Source organism: Accipiter gentilis, chromosome 16, assembly GCF_929443795.1.
Source record: "Accipiter gentilis chromosome 16, bAccGen1.1, whole genome shotgun sequence".
Lineage (NCBI taxonomy): Eukaryota > Metazoa > Chordata > Aves > Accipitriformes > Accipitridae > Astur > Astur gentilis.
Window position 1 is genome coordinate 17,323,311 of NC_064895.1, and position 27,753 is coordinate 17,351,063.

Sequence of the window (27,753 nt, forward strand, 5' to 3'; positions counted from 1 at the left end):
TGTTATTTGTCCTTTTCCTATTTAATGTAAACAGAAATGGGCTTCCTATGAAAAATTCATTAAGAATTCCACAAAAAGCATTAACAGTCCGAATACGGTTTTTAAAAAGCAAAAGGTATGCATACAAAATTATACTGAATAAACAACATTGACATAGCTAAGCAGTATATGCACTTTTAGTACAGCACCAACTAATGTAGTCATGAGATGCATATAAAAAAGAGAGTAAGAGATACTTTCCTGAACAATATAAGAACAGCTTTTAAATTTAGCATTGCACTCTTCTGTACTAGTTGCTTTTCTAAACTGGCAGCGGAATGTTATATTCAAGGTACTGGCTAAGCTCTATGCCTGATGTAATGAAGTCAATATTAAATTTTCATTGACTTAAGACGAAACTTAGACCAAAGCTAAATGCTTTGAAAATTCGAGGTTATCCAGCACTCTTACAGAGCTACATGCTCAAATTAATACTGAATTTCAAAAGAAAAACTAGAAGCAACTTATCAAGCTGTATCCTGCATAAGAAGGCCAAAAAGAGTTATTAATTTAGGCATGCACAAGTGTACAAAGTGCTTTATATTAGTAGGAAGATAACATGGTTCCTGGTCCTAAAACTCCAATATAACACAATCAACCTAGAGTGTAGAAAATTGAAAGCCATAGCACACTAGAAAGAAAAGGCCAGTTAAGAAAGTAATACAATTAGTAATCATTCAGAAAGTGCTACTGCACAGCATTATGCTTTAAAAATAGTTAAATAAAATGTACATGGACACAAATTCCTGCTGGCAAGCTTCAGAGCTAGTCACTTACACAGCAGCTTTCATCTGTTAACAAAAAAAGTCAATTTTAAAAGGTTAACAAGAACATATAGATGAGAAAGTGCATGCATATATCAGATGCCCACTTGTTTTTCAATGAGATCATCTTGTTTAAAACCAGCTACAAAAAAGCTTTGCTTTGCAGACACAAAATTTAAAATTGCAGGTGGTAAAAGAAAACTATCAATATACTAAAGATAATCTACTATTGTTTTGGTGGTTCATATTTATAAAATTATGTTCTGTGGAAAATTCACAAAATTTGTGGTTGATTTGTATAAAGAAAAGGAAATAGGAACACCCTCATAAAAACCTGTGGTTCTTTCTTAGAATGCCAAACTGAACTAGGAAATACTCCAAATTCATACTGGATGCTAACTATGATATTGGAATTTTGATACAAGCAGATGCATATTATATGTAATACACCCTGCCACCTTCCAAGCTACCATTTAAAATGTTTGTAGAGAACAGGTTAAAAAAGCTGGTGCTTCCTCCATTTTGGTAACTATGTCCTTTTGAAGGAAAATTAGCAACATCTGAGATGGAGCCTATGCTTCCAGATCTATTGCTTCTCTGACTGGTCTTCACTGCTGTGTTCTGGAAAGGAGATAAATCCTTTCTCAAGCTATCCAACGGATGCAAAAAGAGAAAGCCTCTGGAATACAATGTGCAGAATAAGAAGGAAAGACACAGCACAAGAGCAGGAATAAGCGAGGAGGGGAGACTTAAGGGAGAATCTTGGGAAGAGCAGAATGCAGAATATCTTTCACAGGGAACAGAGGATGGTGTGAAAGTAGGGGATAGGATTGCACCATTTGTTGCAACCAAGGAATCTCAAAAATTTGTGGCAATATAACTAGAGAAGAGAGCCTGCCCTAGAAAGCTCCTGCAGAAACAGGGGAATGTTTGCCTCCTTTGAGTGTCTCAGAAAACAGTTACAATTTCAATCTGAATTCATGCAAATCACATTTTTAAAAGATTTTGTGTTTTGGGGATGCTTATTTTTAAAAGATACACACAGTTCCATTTCTGTTTCCATATGGGCAGTTTCAATTTGAAGTATTATATGGGAAATTTACCATCAATTATTATATTATATTGTAATACACAACCAAGAGCTCCCTAAGATACGGTGCAGAATTTGAAAATATTAGAGATGAGGTTTTCCTACCTAAATACTGTAATTCTGGAAATGTTCAATGCAGTTAATTGAGCCAGACAGGAAAGCCATTCCCTTTCATATAAAGGTATGAGACAACGCCTCCCTTCTCTTTTGTGGTAGGGTGCTAGATCATAGATGATAGCTAACATAAAATCCAAGAAAGCCAGGTTGTACATGCACAAGTTCAATTAAGAGCTCCAAGAAGTTTTAAACCTAGCACAGTTTTCAGAAAAAAATGGTAAAAGATAATATAATGCTTTTGTCTAGGAGACTAGCTTTCATCTTTTTAGGAGTTCCTTCTTAACTGAAAAGCACATACACAGGAAAGAGAGAGTAATGGAACTTTATATAACAATTGAAAAATATACAGTAATGTCTTTCAGTTCTTGTCCAAAGAAAAAAAGACAGTATTTAGGGTGTTTTTTTCCAGAAACTTCGCTGCAGTATTGAATAAAACCTGTTCAGAATTGCATGAAAGTCCCCAAACGTACCATCTTGCATTTTAGCCTTTCTACAACAAAACCAGTGATGTAGCATCTCTCCACGTGTATATAAACAGACTGCCAAGTTTGTCAGAAACAAGCTAACTCATCTAACGTACTGTTATCACTTAAAAAAAAATACAAAACCCGAAGTGCTAGAGTATGAGCAGAGAAATAATAATCTACTTGATATAACCGAATAGTTTCTGTTCCACCACACTGACCTAAAATAGCATACTAGATAATTTAAAGAAAGTGCTGAGTTTTAATCACCTCAAGTATATATAAAAGATCTTACTAGCTGTGTGTTACTGCTCACTGTGGACGCAATAGCTGTGGAAAATGTTAATAATAAGGGTCTCAATAGTCTCTGCTTACTATATGAAGATAAAAGCGCTAATTTATTACCTCAGACTCTGAAAGGTGGTTAATTCAACTGCTCATACCTTAGCAACAGCTGTTATCTGCTCCAGTGCCACAGTGTGAAGATCTTGATCTTTGCTTTCTACCAGCAGTTTCAGGGACGGCAGCAGGACGGACTGGTTAAGCAGCAGGAAACATAATTCTTTTATACACTGAAAATAAAAGTAAACTCATTCGGTGAGATCTCTGGAGATACTAACAACATCATTCACACTAAAATTTATGAAAATTCTATGTCAAATGCAAAATGAAAACCCAATTTCCACAACAAATGAACTCCCTGTTGGAAATAACTCTTCAGAAACTTGAAAGGATACATTTTTAGAAAAAATGCAAAATACAGGGTTGTAAGTGCAACGTTTGTTACATTAAGACAAAACAGGTACTGAATCACCATTGCAACCTGGAGTTTTACTGAAAGAACAACAGAGCAATCACAGCTCTCTGTGGGACGAATATATTTGTGCTTACTGAAATACTGCAAAGCATAGGAAGAAACTTAACAGGCACCTGTGACATTTCCGTAACTCAATTATGCAATCATAAAAGTAGAACAAAATCAACATGAAATAACAGTACCAGTGTTGAACATCATAAAGTTCTGTTGCAAAATCTTTCCAAATTTTATACAATTTTTTAGACATGATTAAAGTTTAGCAAATTAACTCTCTCCCATTCACCTAATTTCTCATATTTTATAATATAGAACAAATTCAGCATCATAAATCTCTGCAAGAAAAAACTGGCCAGAGAAGTATCTTGAAAAAAAAGCCAAACAAACCGCCCTCCCCCAAACCCCCCAACAAACCTACTGTGCATTTCCAAATCTTTACCTTGGCCTTTAGTTAAAACAAACAAACAAAACAACCTACATGTAACTTGTGGTTTGTTTTTTTTTCCCCTCAACGTTGCAGTATTTTATTCATTTATACATCAAAAAGTATTTCAACTAACAAACTATGTTCTAAACCGAATTATAACTTCCTTTTCCCTTTTTGTAACTTCCAAGAATTTGGGTCATTTGTCACAACCAATTCCCAATGAGGGTCATCAGGGATATTCCAGGACAGCTCACACTAAGTGCTCTGGATCTTGTATGATAGTCACCTTGAAAATGGTATCCAACTCTTAGAGGTGCTCTCTGTTTCACTCCAACATTTAGAGAGCAATTGTTGAAGGAGCTCATCAGCTAAATATTAAACTGAGAGAACGCAAGTCATATTGTTTACATTTTTTGCAGTTTATTGACAGGTGTAACAATTTGATGACCAAGATGCAACCACACTTTTAGCAGCATGGTTTTAGTAGCTGTGAACCTAACAGCCTAAAAATTATTTGAAGATGAAGAGACGTTAAATACTCCAACTGTAATGTTCTGCAGATACCTGGCCTTGCTTGGCACAGGGAGCTCTCTGGCTGCACGGTGCTCAGTCTTTTCTGAATCACGAAACACTGCCTAGAAAGTTATATTCCATCACACTGAGCTCTGAGGCACTGAGGCAAGGATTGTTCTCTTACTCAGACTTGTTCCTTTAAACTTGTATCCTGTACTGCTACTGATGGTTGATGTTTTCAGTGAAGGATATGATATAGGATCAAGGAATAAGAATATTAAATAAATACATTAATCTTTGTCTGATCAGTCATATGCTTATTCAACTTCTGATAATTTCATATTCCATTTTACTTCTTTTGAGCAGTATACCTAACCATTCCAGCAAACTTACTAAATGTGAAGTTAGAGATCCACTCTACGTGTCTCCTTTTCTTGAAAACATGTATCCACAGCATGTTCAGAACAATAAATTCTGAGAGTCAGAAGATGCATAACCTGAACAAACCAGCAATTTTACCATGCTTGGTAACTTTTTCTGTCTGAAAGCCTCTCAAAACCACCCAGAGAAACAGTGCCATAAGAAATAACCTGTAACTATAAGAAGGTTCTCTAAAAGAACAGCAAATCACATTTTAGGGTTGTGGGAGGAAGAAAAGGAAACTAAGCAAATTGTAAAATGTAACTACATACTGTACATTCTTAAAGCAACAAGGCAGGGAGAGAAAAACTGCAGATGTTACATCAGAGTTTGCTGTCTCAGTGACCTGCTTTAAAGAAAAATTAAATCTCTCGGCAAGTAAACGCAATAATACAGATATTAGCATTGCTGTTCAAAGCAATAACATTTAACTCAAATGATATGCCAGCATTTTGTTTTCTTAGATGCTTCACAATTATACTCTAGTACTGGTTACACATTCTAATGGGACACATTCTAACACAGTCTGCCTTGTTCATCACAGAGGCATAAAGGCCTACACATAAGGAAACACATGCTTAGCTATCCAATTAACTTCTTTAATGGCTTAGCCATCCAATTAACTTTATCTTACAGTAACAGATTCTGAAGCCAAAGGTCATTAGATTTCAGGTAGGTACCAGTCAGATGACTTGAGTAATTTTGTGCCAGATGATAACATGTCTAGCAGACATATCCAGTCTTACCAACAAAAATGTTTTGAGTATAGAGTATCCATCATCTCTCTTGAAGGAGAAATATACATTCCAATAATTAATTATACTTACTGTCAAAATATCATTCCTTATGCTAAAATTTGAAATGGTATAAACTAAACTCAATTGGTTCTTGTTATGCCTTTCTTTTTAAATCAAGAAAGACTTTTATTAGCTTTTGTTCCTTCTAAAAATATCTGCAGAATACAATCAATCACCTCTCGATCTCTGGTAAGATAATATACTCCTTCAGTCTTCCACTTCAAAGTATTTTCATCTGTGCACTAATTTTTGCAGGTTCTCTCTTCCGCCCCTCATTTTTCAGTGTCCTCTTAAAATGCAGCTATACTAACAGGGTGTTTTATTTTAATGCCAGTCTCACTAGTGGTTTATGCAGAAGGGTACTTCCTATCCACTCTTCTTCATATCTCCTATAAGGTATGACTGCACTGCCTCTGTTTTCCTTATGACTCTACATTGTGATTAATGACATACCGATAGGAAAAACAGTAACAAAAAGCCAAGAAAAACAAAGTATTAAATACCTATTTTGCTTTAATTCTTATTAAAAGATCTCAGGCAAATGAACAGCTAACAGTTGACAACAACAATGGGTGAGAACTCAGCATTGAAAATTCACACTAGAATAAAAAAAGAAATTTCTGGGGCTGAAGAATTCACCCCCAAACACCTAAAGAAATAATAAATCAGGTTAAGAGACATCGCCCTTGAGAGCATGACAGGCTACAAAAGACTGGAAGAGAGAAATACAGTCTGTCTTTCAGGCATGGAAGAAAGCAGGCACGCAAGGGGAAAACTGTAGACCTATCAGACTTTCCCAGTTCATGAAAACCATCAAAACATAAAATGAAAACCCAAACAAAAAAACCTGCACAGAAATATGTTCCCACAGGGCCCTGCAACAGGTTCTGTAGTTAAGAGTAAGGCCATCACTATGGCATATTTTGACTTCAGCAAGACTGTGAGGATGTCACATGAAACAGTCACTGTCCTCTGCACCAGGGAAGTAAGGTGTAGGAGAGTGGGATCCGACTTGCAAACACTTGCAATGGCCTCCATCCCTTTTTCCACAGGAAGGGACTTGACAACTTGCCGAGCACTGAAGACTGTCCAAAGAGTACAAATACCTCCTCGCATCTCTGTCCAAAGTGACTGCGCTGCTGCTCTGGACAGGGATTGGAAATCCAACCCTAAGCAGCAAGGCACCACCGACAGTGCTTCTCAGAGCAACACAAGCGGCTTGCTTTTCTGCAGTAAGCACTTGAACGCATTTGAGTGTCTGCCTGCCTGCAGTGAGAGGCTGTGCGTACAGAACGTATGATGTTACCTGCGAGAGGGACAAGGGAAGTCCTAATTCAAAATCTGGATTACCACGAGGTAGCTGAAACTTTTGTAAGATCGCTTTTGTCTTCTATCTAGTTATGCAGCTACTGATGGTTCGCTGTGACACCAGTGAGGCATATAAACCAGATTTCACAGGAGTCTGTTTTGGGCTCAGTATTATTCAGTGTTTTCATGGATGGCTTGAAGGGCTGGATAATGAGTACAAACAGTATTGTGCCTGTGGCTGAAAGCAGACCGAAGGGCAGCATTTAAATTCAAAATTATCTGAACAAAATGATCAGAGACAACTGTGAATGAAGAAGAACATACAATGTAAACTCATATATAAAAACCAGGGACAGCTAGCTACAAAAAAATAGAAAAAAGGAGACCAACTGGCTGCTATATTATTCTAGGAGATAAGCATCTTATGGCCACTAGGACCGCAGGGTGATAACAGATAAGAGACTAGATGCATTCTCCCATTTAGGTGTTTATGTTAACTGACACATGACCCATAGGTTGATAGAAAAACATGAGATATTCAGAGGAGTCACACTAACAATTACTGCAGGGAGAAGGATTTGCCCCTTTCTAAAGAGATTAATCAGGCAGTGCAGATGTCAGGCAATCCAAACACATGTGCCTTCCAAGCAAATAAAACCATGCTTATTTCAACTAAGAGGAATGGAAAAATCTATCCACTGAATAACGTAAAAAAATAAAAAAACCCAATAAACACACATACACAGATACAAAGATTAAAGCTATGCAACTCTCCACATGACATTAAAAAAGAACTTGGCTGTAAAAAAACAGAAAGACCAGCAAGAGATAGAATAAAGGAAGAGAGAAACCTTTCTCATTACATCTGAAGAAACAGTTTTTCTAACTTCCAGACCATCATGGCTTGAAGTTAAAAGTTTTTTCCATTACAATCTTTGGTCTTCAGAATGGCAAATGTTATTCATGAAGACAAATTGATCTCTCAGTTTTTAGAAGTCCATCATTCTAGGTCTGTCTTCTCAATCAGTGTATTTATTGAAATGTAAAGGCATCTACACAGGTTAATTGTCAGTAATCAGATTTTCATCTTATTCAGCCATGCGATCTCAACTCTCTAATTTGTGCACTTAAGTACTGTAGCTGTGCATACAAATAAGTTACTTAAATTTATCCACGTCATTCCCCCTCTTCCCAAGGAGAGACTTAAAGCAATACAGCCTGTGTTTGTAGGTAACTGTACAATTACACATTTTACTGCAACTCCTGTTGCTGTACAGCCTTCTAGTCATAAGAAAAAAAAAAAGGCATTTTACATCAGTAAAGCTATTTTATGCTTGAGGACCAGAGTATCTTCATACTGTACCTGTACATTCATACCTACATAGAGGGCTCCTCCAACATCCTGTACCATTAAAAAAGGAAGGCACCTCCAACCAAAACTGCCAACCAATACCAAAACTGTTTGCAAACAGGGACTTGTTATGGAGTCTAAGAAAAAGTTTAGTCAATTAAAAGAAGTGAGCAAATCATGATCCATTCTTGAACAGAGCTCTTGGTGAACCAACTGCTGTATGACAGTGACCCTCAGTGGGATTTGTCTTTCTGGATCACCAAGGTGAGATAAAAAATTCTACTTTGACAAAGTTTGACTACTCCTATGCACGAATAAGATCATGAGCTTACAAGCTATGATGCGCCATTCAACACCTTGTAGAGAAAAGCTACATATAATTATGCCAGTCCCAGGGATACAGAGACCTACCTTCCACCAAAAATTTTTGGTGGGATGAATAAATTAATAAATGTATTTATTATTTCAGCTTACTGACACCTCTGGAATCATATTTTACACAGATTTCGAACTTGACTCAAATCAGTCTGTTGGACTATTTAAAAAAACCACACACCCACCTGTCTGTATTTTAAACAGGATGTGTTGTTTCTATTCTGCTTCCAGTCTTAAGATCAGCTGTTTTCCATAACAGACTGTGATTGCATGAAGATGATTGTAAGGGATTAATCAGCTTACTAAAAATATGCACATGATTACTCTGAAGTTGTGTGAAGTTTATTAAGCATTTCTCCAATCTGTCTTCATTAATATACAATGTTTATGTACAAAACGCTTCAAAAATTTTACACTTAAGAGATGCTTGTATTGAAGTATGCATACATAGTTAAGGAAGACAGAATACCATGATTATTACAAAGCGATTACTTGTATATTAGGTTTTTTCAATCGCCTACACGTTTTTCAAGGATTCCTCACTAAATCTTTATGCATTTATTAGTGAGAAAATTACTGATTATTTAATGAACAGCTTTTGCCACACTGACTTCAATGACAATACACTATTAAAGCCCTTCTACAAATACATCAAAGAACAATTTATACCGGAACAGACCTCTAAAGGTCAGCTAATCCAACTAGCCTCCACTTGAGTCCAACAAGATCAAACTGCCCATGACGTGATCCAGTCAAGTTCTGAATACCTCCAAAGACAGAGACTCCATGTCTCTTCTAGGCATCCAGCTGTTATAATGTTTCACCACTTTAATGGTTTTCCTTGTATGTAATGAGATGTTTTGATGATGTAACTTGTCTCTATTGCCTCTTGTCCTATCACTGAGCATCTCTGAGAAGAGGCTGGCTCCATCTCCCCTACATCATTCCTCATCTGCATATTTAAAGACAGCAATATGGTCAGCCACCTTTTCTTAAGACAGAATGCACACAGTTCTCTCAGCCTCTCTGCATTTATTGTGCTCCAGCCTCCTAATCACCTTGTTAGCTCTCCACTGGACTTGATCCAGTATGGCAACATCTTTCTTGTAGTTGGGACCCAAAAACAGGACTCATATCCATGATACCAAAAGTTAAAGCTTACCTCAACAGGGAGCATGTGCTTCGTCTCATACAAAGAACGGCAGATTTTCAAAATTTCATTTCCTGTGTTCTCCTTTTCCTCAGGTGGGCATCTCTGTAGCATAATGGTCCCCAGTCTCACCCAGGGATTATCATCTGTGCATGATCTGCCCAGAAAAAACAGACATGTATATACAATGTAAATATACATACACACCCCCACCATTTTCTGTAGGTGTTCTTTTTTCTCTTTTTTTTTTCTCATGTGTGAATTAAAGTACAATCTCATAAGAGAGAGGAAAAAGTTTTGAGATAAGTTACTATCCTGATGCCATCATTCTTTCAACGCAACAAAGAGGCTTAAAGTATTTTGAATTATGACATGCTGTTACAATCCCTGAGGAATCACACAGCAGGTAAAGATTCATCAAATTGGAAAAGCATAGGAACAGCTTCTCCTGGCTTTATACTAGCTGATTTCCCAAGCAGAATGGTATCAAAGGAGGGGTGACAGGAACCCAGCATTCCTAATTTTGTTTGCTTTGATCACACTCTAACAGAACCTGTCTCTCAAGTGCCTGTCCCTTGCTTCTAAGTGGAGAATATATTTCCAAGATTCATATTTTAATTTTCAGGTCCAACAAGTACAAAGAAAAATAAACATTTTGTATAGCCCATCCAAACAGGGTAGGAGAGTGAAAGTACACACATCTGTACTTGTCTGTTAGTAGATATGGATGCAGAGATATTTGCATTACATATTTAAAATGTTCTTTTCATTCCACACAGAACTTCATGCCATGTTACCATTACACAGTCAGACTTAAGCAGACGCCGGACAGTAGATACAAGTAAATTTTATCACTCATGATGATAAAGACAATGTTTACTATAAAGTTTTGTTGCTGAAACATTTCTTGGCCTACAGCCGCTATTTGCTAGATCATGGAGGTGGTTGCCTACTGTTGTTAGGGATAGGTGTACATGCTAGGACTGGAGGTACTGACAAAAATGGGTAGCAGACCGGAGCCTTTAAATAACAGCATGAAGTATGACATGAACACATCCACACTGCCATTTTCCTAATGTGAATTAAGTTAATGCATTCCAATTGCCATCTACAATTGGCTGAAATCACACACAATCACATCTTAGATCATGATTCTATTAAGCCACAGTAACACAACCACTATGATCATCTGTCCATAAACTTAGGAAGGAACAAAAGGTGGTTTAAAAATTACCCCATCTATACCTTTGGCCATTAATCGGCATCGCAAAGATATGGGAAACTTTTCATTTTAGCTTGAAGGAAAACAAGATAAAAAAGAATCACAGCAAGACCAAATCTGGCAGGTTAGTCTAACAATTTAGTGTAAATTAAGATACTCATCCAGCACATGAGGGAAGGAGCAGTAAAGTGCTGTCAAAGTGCTGCTTTTCAAATATACTATTTAGCAGCAATTGTTGAAAGCAACACATTAATATCGCTATAAATGGAGTCCGTTAAGAGAGTCTGTTGGATTGACATATACCAAGGAATAGGTCTGACAACTCTGGAGAGGACAACCACCACTATCTACTGTTTCGTATATAAAAGCTCTCTCCTGCTGATCTTCCACTTTCAAAAGTACAACTGTAAACAAATATGTAAACATGAAGCTGACATTATATCCTAACATTAAAACCAGGCAGAGAGGCTAAGAGTTGGTAACTTTGAATGCTAACTAAATAGAAGTCATTATCTTTATTCCTTTTGACAACTTAATTGAGCCTTTCCATCAGTCACAGTCACTGAGCACAGAGCTGCCAGAAGTCTGGCTGGGAACAGCAGAGCTCCTCTGCTCCGCTCCTCTCCTCTCCTTCCAACCTGATGGGTTGAACCCAAAGATGCCAGATTATTCAACAAGCAGAACATGATGAACTTAATCTGTGAACCCCCAGTAAGGTTAGGAGAAGAAAAAACCCCTGCAACTCCTTTGCCACTGGTTAAATTGATAGCTCCTGCTACGTGATCCATCTCTGACTTAGAGGCATGAAGAATCATAATGAATTTCCATTATTATAGCTGCTGCCTCTAAAGTACATTACAAAAACCTGTAAGAATTCCCCACTAGAAAGAAAACAGAAATCACACTACAAAACACAGAAGTTAGAAATAACCAGAAAAATGCAAGGCCACAAGGCTTGCCATGTGCAGGTTGGTTTATTTAGGTATCAGATATATACTTTATATATGAAAGCTTTTCTCAACACAATTCCCTATAATTATTTCAAATACTTGTGTGATCTATTAAGAAATATCTGTTACCTGCTAACTCTAAATAAAAACAGGATTTAGTTACCAAAAACCTGATACCTACAGGTAGAATTCAGTAGTCTTCTCTCCTGAATTTTACTTTAGTTCAACCATGGTTTAAAAAAAAAAAAAAAAAAAAGTAGTTATTTCTCAACAGGAAAAAAGTAATTATTTCAAAAACTCAGCATGAACGCATTATTTTTTGGCCCAGAACCAAAAGAAATTTTGGATGAAGTTGAAAAAAGAAAGGTGAACTAAACTACTGAGTCCCTAAAAGCTGTGTTTTTTTGAGTTCCAAAACACCTTATCAATATTTAAAATAAAAATAAAAAATGCCTTTTGAATGTAGGCAGCAAGGTCCAAAAGACTGCAGAGCTTCAGGTACTGTCAATAAATTTTTTTAGAAACATCTTTATGAAATATTTCAAATAACTTCTGAATATGAGATGGAAAAGCACGCATGCATAACAAGGGTGTAAAAATAAAATTTTAAAAAGCATACGGTTTTGAGACCTGACTGAAACAACCAAGCTACCTCTCTGTTTCCTCACAGTTAACATGGCATATAATGATATGAAGAGAATCATATTTGCAGGTGAATTACGAGCATTACACTAGCTGGAGTGTTTTAAAATACAAGAACTCAAAAAACCCCCCAAACATTAAAAAGCACAGACTAATCATTAACAGAGAGGTCACAAAAATTCTTTAAAAAAAAAAAAAAAAAAAAAAAAAAAAAAAAAAAAAAAAAAAAAAAAAAAAAAGGCTATTAACTGCCCCCACCCCCAAACTGCAGTTCTTTTACTTCTCCTTCCTTCTGAAGCTTTTTAGAATGTAAATTGTATTTTCTAGCTTTATATACTTACTGTTACATTGAAAAAAACAAAATTCTAAGTATTCAGATGACTCAGGCTAAAATTCCCTAGTTCCTGCACATATCGTTACACTGGCAGTAAACAATCAGTTCGCAACGACCCTTTTCTGAAGCAAAGGAGGAAAAAATAAGTAAAGATTAAACAAAAATCTTAATACATATGGCTAAACAATTGGCTTAACTGCTCACAATTTTCCTCTTTGCTCAAGTATTTCTTAATACAACTTGCTTTAAAATGAGATTGTTGAAAACCTCACAATAGTTCCTGCTCCCTACTCTAACCCAGCCATCAAGGCAGGTTTTTCAGAAACACAATTTCAAGAACATATATATAAAAAACCCCCTAGGCAGATAAGCATAACTGAATACTGTTAACATGGAAGTATGCAACAAAGGCAGAAGAGGAAAGAACGTGCAATGCAAGAACAGGAGAAGACCCCTGAGCAGACCACCTTCCAGAGATGCAGAGATGGGTGTATGATAGTGACTGTCAATGACAAGGGGGAGACAGAGGAGAGAAGGTAATTAAGATAATTAAGCTGGAAGGTACCAAAGATTTTTTTGATTGATGTTGGGCCTCATACTTAAAGCACAACCTCTGCTTCCTAGCTAGCATGGACAATTCCAGGATTTACAAAGCAAAATAATTCAAATTAATAACATTCAAAATAATCAGAAAGAAATTTAAACTATTGCCAGCACACTCTAACAAGAGGCAGCTGAAAAAAATCTAACTACCTACTGGACAAGAGTTTATGAAATTAAACCTGTCTTATACCAGGGAATACTAAAGAGAGCTGTGCCTGACTTTTAAAACCAATCATACTTGAGGTGGTGGGATTGAGGGTGGAATGAGGAAAGAACTTCATATTGGGAACACTATTAGCTGTTAAGAGATGTATTGAGTTCTCTCAAATTCATTTTAATGACAGCACACTAATAATAAAAGCCAAAACTCAGTTTGAGAACAATTCTGCACCCCAAATATATTATTTCTCTAGAAAGGATAAGAAATACACATTGTTTAGTTTTATATAAAATGTGTAATTATGCGACCTAGATTTAAATTTAGGTTAAGTCCTTATAACAAGTACTTAAATGTTTGTCTTTTAGACTTGTTAAAAACCAAAACAACAAAAAAAACCCCACCCCCATCACCCCCACCCCCCAAAACAGAACTCCAAAATATATTTGACTGAGCCAATACAACTAAGCAGAGGAAAAGATAATTTACAAAAAGGACTCATAACTATGATCATGCTGTCTACTATTAAAATATCACATATGCTTTTTGAAAGCACTAGAAATGAGCTACAGAGGACTTTCAAGCCACAATGAGTATTGTTAGTAACAGAAACAAAAGCAATAATAAAAGGAAAGCAATGAGAACATAAACACAGAAAGACCCCAGGGATTGAAAAATGTGCCCCTTTGATATATTTTTTGGTCAGGACAACTCTTAGTAGGAAATGGAAAACTGAACTGTCATTGACTTACTCATTAAATAAATAAATAAATGAATAAATAAAGCAATAAAAGCAGAAATGCAACATTCCTACAGGGAGCAGGGAGGAGGGAAGGGGGCAGAAGGAGGACTAAATCTCTGTCATTTCTTTCAAGATGCAGCCTCAGTTCTGTTCTCCCCAAGCAAAACAATGCTCAGGCAGGGAAGACAACAGACTAGATGATTTTTACCACCCTTTAAGGTAGCAGAGAGAACTGAAGAATGAAATAACAGTGGCAACTATGGCATGTGCCCATCACACTTAAAAAAAAAAAAAAAAAAAAAAAAAAAAAAGCCAAAACCAAAACCCAAAAATCCATTCCCATGCTACAAACACAATTGCTTGCTCCACTAATTACATTTATTTTCATTTTTTGTCTGTCTAGAGTTTCAGCCAAACTCGAGAAAATCTGGCAAATCTGAATTACATTTTATTTCCCTGGAGATAATGACTATGAATTTAGTGCTGAACTTTGGAAAACTAGTTGGGAGTCTACACTGTAGATCACCTTTGGGGATCATAAGAGTCAGAGGTTCTCCACGACACCAGTTTAGGTGGCTGTTACTAGTGAAAGAGAAGGGGGCAATTTTCTCCTGAAGGCTTTCGAAAGCCTCCTGCCAAAGTCAAAGCAGTGAAGAGAGACACTGGATTTTAGTAATAACAGAAATTACTAAACAAATAAATAATCTAGTCATACAATTAAAGTTGTGGTTTGTTCTTGGCACAAAGTCTCAAGACACAGGCTAGTCAGCCTCACCTCAGTTCCTGGGAAGATGAAGCAAATCCTCTTGGAAGCATTTCTAAGCAAACGAAGGACAAGAAATAGACTGAGAATAGTCAGCATGGACTTAAAGAAGGGAAATCATGACCTACCAACCTGATACCCTTCTACGATGAAATGACTGGCTTGGGTAAATGATGTCTGATATTATGTACCTTGAATTCATTCAGCAAGGTTTTTGACACTATCTCCCACAACACCCTCACTGGCAAACTGATGAAGCTAGATAAGTGGACAGTGAGGCAGACCGAAAACTGGTTGAACTGCCAAGCTCAAATGGTTGTGATCAGTGTCACAAAGTCCAGTTGGAGACCAGTGACCACTGGTGGACCTCAGGGGTCTATACTGAGGCCAATACTCTAACCTCCTCATTGAGGACCAGGATGTCCTCAGACACAGTGCGCTCTCAGGAAGTTTACAGATGATACAAAACTGGAAGAGAGTGGCGGATGCACCAGATGGTTGTCCTGCCGTTCAGTGGCACCTTAAGAGGCCAGAGGAACGGACAGAGAACCACCACATGGAACTCAGCAAAGGGAAGTCCCAAGTGCCCCCCCCCCCCCCCCCCCCCCGGGAAGAAATAACCATCAGTAGAGGCTGAGAGCCAACTAGTTAGAAAGGAGCCTGGACAACATGGTGTCCATGAGTAAGCCATGTACCCTCGCAGCAAAGAAGGGCAACAGCATCCTGGGCTGCATCAGGAAGAGTGTTGCCAGCAGGTTGAGGGAGGTGATCCTTCCTCTCTACTCAGCACTGGTGAGACATCTGGAGTGCTGAGTCCAGTTCTGGGCTCCCCAGTACAAGAAGAGACAGGGACATACTGCAGCGAGTCCAGAGGAAAGTGCCACAAAGATGATGAAGGGATTGGAGTATCTGTCCCGTGAGCAGAGACTGAGAATGATGAGAGTGTTGGGACTGTTCAGACTGGAAAAAGAAGGCATAGGGGAATTTTATCAATTGTATAAATACCTGATGGGGAAAGTAAAGAAGAGGGAGTGCAACTCTTCTCAGTGATGGCCAATGACAGCACAAGAGGCAATGGGCACAAAGAGAAACACAGAACATTTTACTAAAAGGTAAGAGAAACCTTTTTGTTGTAGTTGTGGAGTCTCCAATCTTGGACATATTCAAAACTCAACAATGCAATGGCCTTGAGCAGCCTGCTCTAGCTGACCTTGCTTTGAGCAGGAGATTTGCAGTAGACATCTCCAGAGATCCCTTCTGAGCTCAAGTATTGGTAAATACATGAAAATCACAGAATCACATATAAGGTTGTGAATTAATTTACCCCATTCTCTTGCCCCTTATCTTACCCAATTTGCTTTCTTTATGTCAAAATTGTGACTATGTAAATGCCTAGTAGCTATACTAAATATTTTAGACCATAGATGAGTTATGATACAGGTGATCTGAGTATCTTGCACAAATTTTCAGACTTCACAGAACTTGGAACTAAAAGGTATCCCATCTCTGAAGTTTAATCCACTGTTAGTTGTGACTACAAATCACATTTAATCATTATTTTGTTTTCTCTTCTTCACTTTAGGAAGTCAGCCTGAAGGAACAGAACACCAAGTGGGAGAGAAAATTAAATAATTTTTAATTTCCTCTGTTACAGAGCAGTAGACAAGAACTGTCTATATACAAGCAGCGTTCTCCTTTCACAAAAGCTTTAGTCTTTCTGTTCAACACAAGGAAAAAAAAATGTTGCTAATTGCAGCAATATTTCACTTGACCCTTTGTTCCATAAGTTTAACGCTTCTTTTTTTTTTTCCTAATCTACACACTACCTTAAACAAAGTTTGACAGTTCCCATGCACTGTGAGGCATCCAATTTTCAATTACGATTAAAATAAGACTACAAAGGAAAGTTGGAATATGAATTTGTGACAGATCACACAGCAGTCCTTGTACTTCTTAATGCACTGAAGAGAATTTTTGGCTCATGTAACTGTCATAAAGACTTTAGGTTAATGCTCATCTAGAAATTGCAAACAAACTGCAGGCTTGAAGGTGAATAAGCCTTACAAATTACCTTCTAATGGACCAGTTGTCTACAATTACACAAAAAAGAATTACTTTTTATAAAAAGATAAGCCTTAACTTTTCTGACAAATCAATGCACATAAATACTTCGGGGAGTGTAGTCCCTAAGTTCAAACAGGTTGGAATCAATACCCCACAGTAATCTAATGGAAGCATCATTTAATGTCTCTAACCTAACTACTGTCAGATAAAACATGGCACACTGTACTCACTAGCCAAGAATTTATTAATAATATTGCTCTCCTTGAAAGATACGTGACTTTTGGCTCATAAGATTATATGACTCCTTATGTCTTAGAAGTGATCATCAGTTACAGAACAGCCAAAATTTTTACCTTTAAATGTGTTCGGAAAGTCATAGACAAAAAGAAAGAATTGGTAAAAAATAAGGTAGTCAAGATGTTCCAAATTAACACTTTTAGTAAATAACCATTCTGATGGGTGCAATGCTAAAGTTTTAAATAATTATTTTCATTTTAAATCGTTGGGCTAGGATATGTCTGCTCTAGTGTGTCTAGTACTTCACTTCTGGGTATTTTATTCAGAGACAGAAATAATAGGTAGTGGATCTAGAAAAGAGAAGCACCATTGCTTGTACCATTACCCTCACAGAGCTCCTGCAGACCGGCTGCCACAGCCACCTGAACACTAACTTTCAAAGGTTTTTCCTGCAAAGTATAACTTTGAATGGAAAACCCAGAACTTTCTATTCATTTTTATGGATTTTGTACGTACTGCCTAAAATAAGACCAAAATACATAAGTTAAATTTAAGTAGACAGAAAACCCTCCTGTGCAACAGTTCAGGCAATAAAATGGTTTTCTGACTCCTCCATGATACATACTATATACGTATATGCAGTTTTTGCAAGAAACTGATTGATTCAATTCTGCTTTAAATAAACCATTTCTTTTCCCCAGTATGACCCTTTCCAAAGCTCATGCTCCTCTTAGCCATGTTTAAATTCACTGACTGAAAACTACAAGATATTATCAAGCAAGACTTAGAACTCCTTTGTTACATGATCGTTTGAAGAAATGCTTACCTGTTGCTCATGTCCATCGGTGGCCAAGCTTGAAGGAGTAAAACCAAGTGCTGAAACTCAGATGGACTGCGACTAGACTCCAGAAGTCCCAGGAAGAGATCATACCTTTTTTCTTCATTTTCAATATCTGTTATCTCTACCTAAAAAAACCCCACCAGAATTTTTTTAAGAAATCAATGATTTGAAAGCAATCAACAAACTATCTGTGAAGGACATCGCTGCTGTAAAACAATGCAGGAACACAGTGAAAATAATTTTCCCAGAAACCCATTTTCTTACCTCTCATTTTCAATTACATGCAAATAAAACAGGAGAGCACACAGCAATAGGGAATGACTTAGGTGTGCGTTCCTAAAACAATGTAACCCCACACAAGTACATTGATTGGTTAGTTCAGAGGATCTTATCTCTGTTCTTCAAACAAGCAAAAATTCCTTAAATTTCCTTTTCTTGATCTATAGACACACACACACATGTATTTTTAAAGAATGTGTATATCTAGTGCTTCCCTAATATATATTACACCCACTCACCTATGAAAATTCAATAGTGTTATCTAAATTTACAGCATCTAAGCTTTTCTCCCAGAGGAAAGAGCCCTGAAAGATGATTCTAAATTAATTTACCCAGTGAAGAACATTTGCTGACAAGTACTGCAATATTCCTCTGTATAGGTGTTTGAACCTAACAAAAACCCCACACCCCATCAGCCAGACATCAGACAATTCTATCTCAAGAAAAGTGCCCATCTAAGTTTAAAACCTTCAGCTTCTGCCAGGACTTGAATTCACTTCAGTTGATGTCAGCTTCTTTTAAAGATAATTACTACTTGCAGTTTGCATGGGAAAAAAGTACAAGGTAAAAAGTCTTGCCTGTTGAAGGAAGGTTGCTATAAATAAGACCCAACTTGCTACTAAAGGAGAAGCAGCTTCATTTAAAACTTCGGCTATCACACTAGGAGGGCTTTCACAAATGGAATAGCTATTTGCTGTCTATCTGACATACAAAAGTTCTTGGAGTTTAACAACAATTTGTTACAATAACCAGGTAGCTTCCTCTGTGTGATTAACACACTCTAACACTGAATTTCTCCTCCAAACTGAAAAGTTGCAGGATATCAAACACTTCAGTTTCATCTTATAATTCCACTGAAGATACACAGCATTAACTGTTAACTTTTCCGATTCAGCACAAGTAGTTCTAAGACATCAAACATGGACAAAGTTTTCCTTAGTTCTACAGCTACTCTAAAAGATTAAAGAACACATTCCACCTTTTCAAAGTGACTCTGATACATGAAGGGCAAATTTTTCAAAAGAGGTTGGAAGACAAAGATTACTGATGCATTTATTGAGTTGCCTACATAAATTTGTGACTTTAAAATATTTAGTGCTGAAAAACTGTTCGTTCTGTCTCCAGGGTACCTCTGAAAGCACCGTATACCAAAATGTTTTAGATAGTGAATAAATGTTTCTGAGATGTGTGCATTTAAAATACTTCTCTGTACTGCAAATGTCACATAGCAGGCATCAGTTACCCATTTGTAATATCTTTAAATTCCATCTATACCTGTTAATATAAAATATTATAATCTTCAATATTTAAATCACAAGGCTGAAAAGGGAGAAGAACAGGAAAGGGTAAAATGGATGTAAGACATGCTAACCTCTAAGGATCAAAAATATTTAGCAAATTATATAGTATCCAGACAACAGAAGCTCTCACATTGCTTCATCTGTCCCCAAACTCCTTTTCCAGACAACTAGCTCTTTAAACAAAGTAGCATTCTGGATGGTCCACTGAGTACATTTTAGTATATTTGCACAAATGGCATGTTACTTCAAAACACAGACTAAATGTTCAGATCTCTCTGATAACTGTAAAAATGGCAAGAAATGGCACAGACATAGATGAGGAAAAACTGTCACAGAAATTGGGCCATTAGTAGCAGAGAGTAGATGAGAGTAGATCAGACCTCCTATTCAACATGAACTGAATTCCAACAATTCTGCCTAATAATGCACATTTACAGACTTGGATTTACATTTTTTTAATGAGGTTGATCTAACATTATAATGTTGTGTTTTGGACAACTGGATCCTTGCAACATGACTGCTCATGACAAAACATGTTAATACGATCAAAGTAAATAAATCAGAAGAATTAACTTTCTATTCTGAAACATGGTGTGCATTTCTGCAGTATTTCTTTCTACAGTGACCTTTTTTCAAGTTGCCTACATTTCCCACTAAGAGTAATAAAGTGAACTTTCTACAGTGTTATTTATAGTTTTTAAGAAAACTATTGAAAATTCACTTTTCATATGGCATTTTAAATGCATGTCACTTCCATTTACTGTGAAAACGGTGAGATTAGAAAGTAGCCACATAGTGTATAAGTACGCACACCTTTAAGAGTGCATGTGGGGATCTAAAATTGCAGTGCTAAGGATAGAGGAAATGGAAGCTTAATGAAAGAGCAACAAATGGAAAACATTTAAGTATTGAAGGGTAGATGACAAGTATGATTACTCTCAAAAAAAAAAAAATAGACTAATCTTATCCTATCTTCAACTCCCCCATCCCTCCATCTTAAGCCCTAGCTTTTTTCCCTTCTTCAGTGTACCTCATGCTTCTGATGCATCCATCAGTCATCCCTCTGCTTCACATACATCTGCATTTCAAGTACGTTTTAAGCATTATTTCACTCCTGCAACAACATGGTTGTTAAAATAACTTTTTTTTAAAAAGAAAAGCTGAGATTCAGCTGTAAACTCACGCTTTAACACCAAGAATGCCTGACTCTGTGTGACAATGGTCACATAGGCAACTGTATCAGGAATACCTTTCAAAAGTATTCCCGAGTTGAAAACCTCATCAAATATAGGCGGAATCTGCAAAGATTATGTCCACACTTCACATTACACATTGAAACCAGTGGGCCTACTTATCAGCAAGAACAAATCAACATGACTGAAATCTATGCACAATTTGCCCATTAGCATCACTTGAAAAATCCTAACAGGCAGAAGATCAACACTATGTATCAGAAACATAGACAACAATAAAACATTTAAAAACTTCACTTTAAGGTATTGTTATTCCTATAAAACAGAAGTGTCCATTTTAAGTTAAATATCAGTAAAGATATTATCTGGTATGAAGTAAATCAAGACACTTGCCTTTAATAGTTTCTGCACTGCTTTGTAGTTTGAATGACAAGATACCTTGCCCTGTCTCTAATTCTTTCCTTGTAGTTCTCCAGAAACAGAAGTTAAATGACAAAGGTCATTGTAGCAAGGTCAAGTTCCTTGCTACAAGAAAGCACATTGAAATGAGTTTAATTTGTATTTACTATATGTATATATATATATATATATATATGTATATACACACACACACACAGAGAACATGTTTTCCTCTGTATTGTCTTCTCTTTCCAAGGCTGAGGGAGAGCACGGTGAGGAAGCAGCCACCTCTCACAGCAGAAACAGAGCACTCTCTGGGTTAAAAGGTAAAAATTTCATCTTAACAGAGATGAAAGCTAGCTGAGATGAAGTTGCCAAGGTTAGTCAAGCCTGTTGTTCTGTTGTAATAACACAGCAAAAAGATTAAAAATTCCACTTTTGTTTGAACACTCTCTTTGTAGCAACTCTGGAGGATCTAGTCAGATGACTCTCAATGTTGTAATGCAACAAAGGCACTGCATTTCTACCAGTACGATCATCTTAAAACTATGGTAATGGGATAATATAACTCAGCTTCCCCTCCCTTTTGTTTTGTTGTTTTGGTTTTTTTTTAAACAAAACCCAAAAACATCCCTCTAAACCATACAAAAGCTATGTAAATATAACCTGCCATGAACTGTTGAGAGCCATGATAGCACAACTGCCTGTGAAGAAGAATCCGTCACTGAACAGAAAAATGAGGCCCATAGCCAGGCAGTAAGGAGTATGGTTGAACTCCAGATGATCCCAAAGGAATATGAAAAACGAACAAAAAAAACAAAAAACAAACAAAAGAAACACCCCAAACAAGGAAGAGGAAAGCAAGGACTTTAATTTTTAAGAACAGATTTGCCTAATTCTGTCTTGATTTTCCCTAGTTTCATGCCTTCACTTTGGCAGTAGAGCACCGCTGGCTTCATATTTTTCATTAAAATAAAAGGCTGCACAAATATTTACCACAATGGGAAAGTCAATCAGGGGAATTAATTCTAGAAATGATACTCATGATAGATTATAAACTGGAATACAAATTAAGTAAAACCAAACCTTATGTTAAACTGTTAAAATACACAATTTCATTATCAAGGGACTACGTATGTTTAAAATCAAGAATATGCAAACACTAGCATATGCTAATGTTCCTTAAAAAATATATATATATATAGGAAATTCACAAAGCAAAATACAGGCTACACAAACTGCACTGAGTGTTGCTTATAACTGCACTAGATACTACTACCTGTCTGAACCAGCGCAAACTCTTCTTAATTGTATGTTCTGAGCACTTTGCTTTTACGTCTTTTCCCAGTTTCTCCTGTTACTAGGTAGCAGTAGTTCGGATGGCCTGTAAAGGAGTTCTGATTCATCCCATAATACCTCTGCTTAATAAAGGCAAATATCACTCCACCTTTCTCAAATATTGATCAAGACAGAAAACTAACCACACTTCTGAATGGGAGCACAGATTGCAGCTACAGCCTGTAGCAGCTATGGCAGGCCAGAAGACAAAAGTCAGATTTTCTTTTTATATGAGAGATATTATTTTGTGTGTCTTTGAGCACAGCCACACAATACACTTCACTGAATTACGTTATTTTAGCCATCCAAACAGCTATTTTTCCTAGAGCAGTTATGGTTTGCTTACCACTAGCGGAGACTTGACATAGCATATGTTCAGTTACCCATTCTCTTATGGGGCCAGGCTTGAACTGCTGTAACTTGCAAATCTTAGGAAAACTAAAACACTTGATGAAAAATTTATTGCTGGAGTCCAGTTATTTATGAAACCATTGGCCAAAATATCTCAGTTCTGACATCATTTTGCTAGTAGGAAGTTACATCAGACGAGATTCCCACAAGCTTTTTCAAGCATTTGGTTTTATATACAAAACACGTGAAGTATATGGCATGGGTGCTTTTACTGCTAAAGTATAAATAAAAAGAGGAATTCGGCAGTTGGTTGAGATATTTGTAATCTCTTCAACAGTACGTTATCTGAGCACAAACATACCCTTTACCTGACTTCAGCCATTCTGAGTAAACTTGGAAGGCATGTTCTTTATATCCAGTGCTGAAATAAAAACTTAATATACTTACAATGCCTCCTCAAATAAAACCCCAAACTGTTCTGCCTGATGATAACATCTTTCACAGATTTATACAGTTCTCCTCCCTCACAGATTAGATCCTATTAGATGCCCAAAACATTGAAACTGCTTAACATGGTTTATGCACTTTCAATGCACAAAATTTTGACTCATCATCTTATTCCATAGATTTGTTACTGCTTTATAGGTACTCATCACATGTGACACACATGGAATACAAATGCAAAAAGTTCCCTCAAAAGTTTGTTCTGTAGCTTTTAGAAACCTAGTATTTTATAAAAACTATAAGATGATACACTTGAAGAATGATAAGGTTAAATAAAACTGCGGACATCATATATGATAAAGAAAACCTTTGGCATGGCAGTCCACAGGATCAGTTGTTCAGTTCAGTACGTTATCTCACTCTCGAAATTGAAGTTAGTTTAAAAATCAGTATTTACAGCAACAGTGGAATGTTGCTGTATCTAAATTGTGTCCCTGAGGCATAGATATCCGCTACATAATGTTCTCCTGATCCTAAAGGACAGAGACTTCTGATAGAGTTGTAAAAGCTTTATTGCTAAAGCTATATAACTTGAGAATCTGGTGCTGACCAACTTGGCTGATAACCTAGAGAAAGTTTTGCTTAAGAAATGGAAATGCCAATAAGAAGATCCAGCCAATCCAATCCTTCCCCCAAGATAAAATACAAAGCGCAGCCTATTTACATACAAGAATGGTGAGCAGCAAAACTAATGCAAAGAGCTCCACCTCCCGCTGCCCAATGAAATCTGTTCAGTAAATTACATATTTACTCCCTGTGAGTATGGCAGAGCCATGGTTTTCATAAACAGATTTTGTTCACTACTAATGTTCTAAGGAAATAATTGATAAGGGTATTTGTAACCAAAGAATCAAGATGTAGGAATCAGAAAAATATTTTCCTTCGTTGTCATTGCTTGTTTATTGACAAAAGCCACATCCGTGCTTAAAACCTACTCCCTATATTAAAGGCAGAGACATCTGTGGTTTCCAAGAGCTACAACCAAAAACCTACTGATTTACATGATTATAAAATTCATTTTATTACATCCACCAGATTGTAAATGTAAATATTTCAAAATATGTTCATGTTCATCACTGCAGCATAAATTTGAATTAATATGGCATTGAAAATAAAAACACTAAGCAGGCATTTGAGTGGTCCCTTATTGCTATGATACGTTTTCAATTTGTCAGGACTCCTTGCAAAATACACTACGTTTTTATTTATCCCCCCCCCCCCCCCCGCCCAAGCTCTAGTAGTACAGAATTCATCTATGCTGCATTTTAAAATAATAGGCAGATCTGACATGAAAGATTTTTTTCAGATTTGAGATAGTGAATACTGATGCTAAAGCTTGCTTCCACTCATTAGACAGGGCTTAACGTGGTTTATAAACAATGACTGAAAGGACTGATAACAATTTGATAAAATTTTTGTAATTGCCATCTTGGTGTGCCATGAACGGCACAAAAATACAACAATCCTGCCTTAAGGAGTTTACAATCTAATTAGGTAAATCAGCAAAGAAAATACCGCCCTTCCTACACAAACAGGCCAGTCAGGGTTGGTCACTGAAGTAATTAATCCTTCCATTTTGTGGGTCAACCTGTAGTCCCTCATTCCCTATTCTGCTCGTGTCTGTGCAGCTACTGAAAAGTCTGCACAAATGTAAAGTTGCTGAAATTTACTTCCAGTACAAGGCTGCAAAGTAAACAGCTTGTTAAAAAGGACATATAAAATTACAAAGTAAGTTAAATAGATATTTCTAAGTTCATTACTCACAATATGAACACAAATGTGAAAAATCACCAGCAAAAACAAACTGCAAAAGTGTACAACTGTTCCTGAAATTGTACAGCTACTGACCCTGCAAAGGTAAGATACGGAGTTTTTAAAGGCTATTATTTATTTCATTCTCTTCAAACCATTTCAAGATGCTAGACATCCCATCAACCTTGATGTTAGACACATTAAATACTTGTGAAACAAAGCAAAACCACAAGCACATATTGCAACACCTTTGCATCCCAGAGCAACAGTAAGCCCTTTTTTAAGGCAAAACCACAAACGCCGTACTCCCCAACACACTACCAGCACCATGATTGAGAGGGACATCCTCCAAGACACAACAGGGTCAGGCTGGGGAAAGTAGTAACAGGCTTGGAGGAACAAACCACGGTGTCATTCAGCCACCTGTCCACCAGCGTACGGGCAAGAGCACACACGAAGAAAGGAAGTCAAGAGTAATCACGGGAGCAAAGCTGCAAGCTTGGGCATGGACAGAGTGAGTTACCTGGTTAAAGGCAGCTTAGGAGGAGACCTCACATACAGCCAGACAGAAGAGGTTAAAAACCAGTGAACTATCCTGTTTTGTGAGACACGCTGGAAGTCAGGGATCCCAAGAAAGAGGAAAAGTGGGGAACTACCACTCTTTCTCCTTACTGTTTTTCCCTCACTATTTATGGTCTCATTCTCCAACGATTAAGAGATTTTAGTGCTGGAGGAAGCCATTATTGCAATCTATTCTGATAATCTACGCATCTCTGCATAATTTTATCCAATAATTTTTTGCACTAAAATCGTAACTTCTGTTTGAGCTAGAATGCTTCCTAATAGACTTAGTCTTTTGACTTAAGCATACAAGTTTAAGTTGTAAACAAGTTTAATATCTTTCTGGTAAATTATTCCAACCTATCGATTAAAAGGTAATTCTTCCTTATTAGATTTTATCAAGATTCCACTTAATCTTGCCACAGTAACACCTGAATTTACAGCTTGTCTACATAGAGTTGTTTCCAGTTCTTATAACTAACTAACCCACTCTGACTACCCACAGACGAGGGCAATATTGGAGTAAGTTTGATATATACTTTTCCTTTTCATACTCTTCCTTCCATGAATGTTTTTTTGGACGCTGCTGGAGAGAATACCAGGCTGAATTGGACCTTGATGTGAACCAGCATTGATGTTTTAATGTACTCACACGCTAATTAAAAGTTACATTACAAAAACATGCTGGGCGCACAATATTTTGTTATATGCGGTTTCCAAGTGGAATTGAGGGAACACAGGGACTCAAGCAAGCTTACCATTTTCCTTATGTGAAATGTGTACTCTCAGAAGGTAGCTGAACAGGAGTCAATGAGGTCAAGCAAAAGTTGCTTCTCAAAGATATATTTTACATACTTTACCTCAAACTTAGTATCTCCTTAAAGTTCCTTCCCCAGCATTTATCAAAATTTTGAAGTTTAAACAACAATATGACATAGTACCTCTTACTCTATGTCCTAGCAACATATTGCCATGTACAGAGTTAAAGGCAACTCAATGAAGAAATATAGTTTAAAGAACACATTTATACAGGACCAGGTTTTATATACTTCAAGTATTCACAATTTTTTAGAATTAAATTAAAAAGTTTTCCTAGAAAAAAGAATGCTGCCAAATGACTACTACGAGGCACTGACATAATCTGCTTCCTTACTGAGCATTCAGTCTTACTACTGCGCTTACTTCCTATTTTTGGAAAGCTGACAAAAACTTTTACTTTTGAGAAAACCCATGGGAAGTTGTGGTTTAGATTATAGAAGTGTTAGTTTACTCACACCACTGTTGGATAAGAAAAGTGCAATTTAAAGGACACATACAACTAAATTGTAAACCTGGCAAGTTCAAAGATTTCCTGTGCACTAAGTTCCATAAAAAAATTTTTGTATGCCAATATGAGTCATTTGAGAAGTCCATCTTTCTTTTAGCACAGATGAGTTTTACCTTCTCAGAAACATATTTCAAATATATTCCCCTCATGGCAGAGGAACCTGTCAGCTTTAAATGAGACTTTTTCATCTTACTTTCTCCATCTGCCCAAGTTCACATGTGGATAATCCTACTTTCAATCCATTTTGGATCTTGGTAAATGGAAACGTATTACATGGTAGTAAGTCACAGCTGAGAAATGGTAACTTTTTAAAAGCTGTTCTACTGGGCTCACAAATGCCCCTGTATAATGATGGAATTTAGTTCTGTTTTATGAAGAAACACCGTAGGAAAAATATGATCTGGTTTGTAGCCTGGACCAGTGCACCAGATTAAATTCTCTTGCTTGCAAAAAAAGCATTTTGAAGCTATGCGTATGGATTTATCCCGGTTAATAAAAAGCAACAGCTTTATTAAGGGATATCCACTTAAAAAAAAAACCACCAACAAACCAAACCCCAAAAAT

General features: G+C 36.8%; 1 protein-coding gene across 1 annotated transcript in view; it reads right to left on the reverse strand.

The window, feature by feature from the left end:
• The window catches only part of NBAS (NBAS subunit of NRZ tethering complex), a 189,434-nt gene that overhangs the window by 8,722 nt on the left and 152,959 nt on the right, over window positions 1-27,753 (reverse strand). Inside the window, exons 49-51 of the mRNA XM_049818661.1 lie at window positions 18,170-18,309; window positions 9,642-9,786; window positions 2,918-3,046 (exon numbers count right to left, since the gene is read on the reverse strand). Coding sequence (XP_049674618.1) covers window positions 2,918-3,046; window positions 9,642-9,786; window positions 18,170-18,309 — 414 coding nt within the window. The remainder of the gene's footprint in view (window positions 1-2,917; window positions 3,047-9,641; window positions 9,787-18,169; window positions 18,310-27,753) is intronic.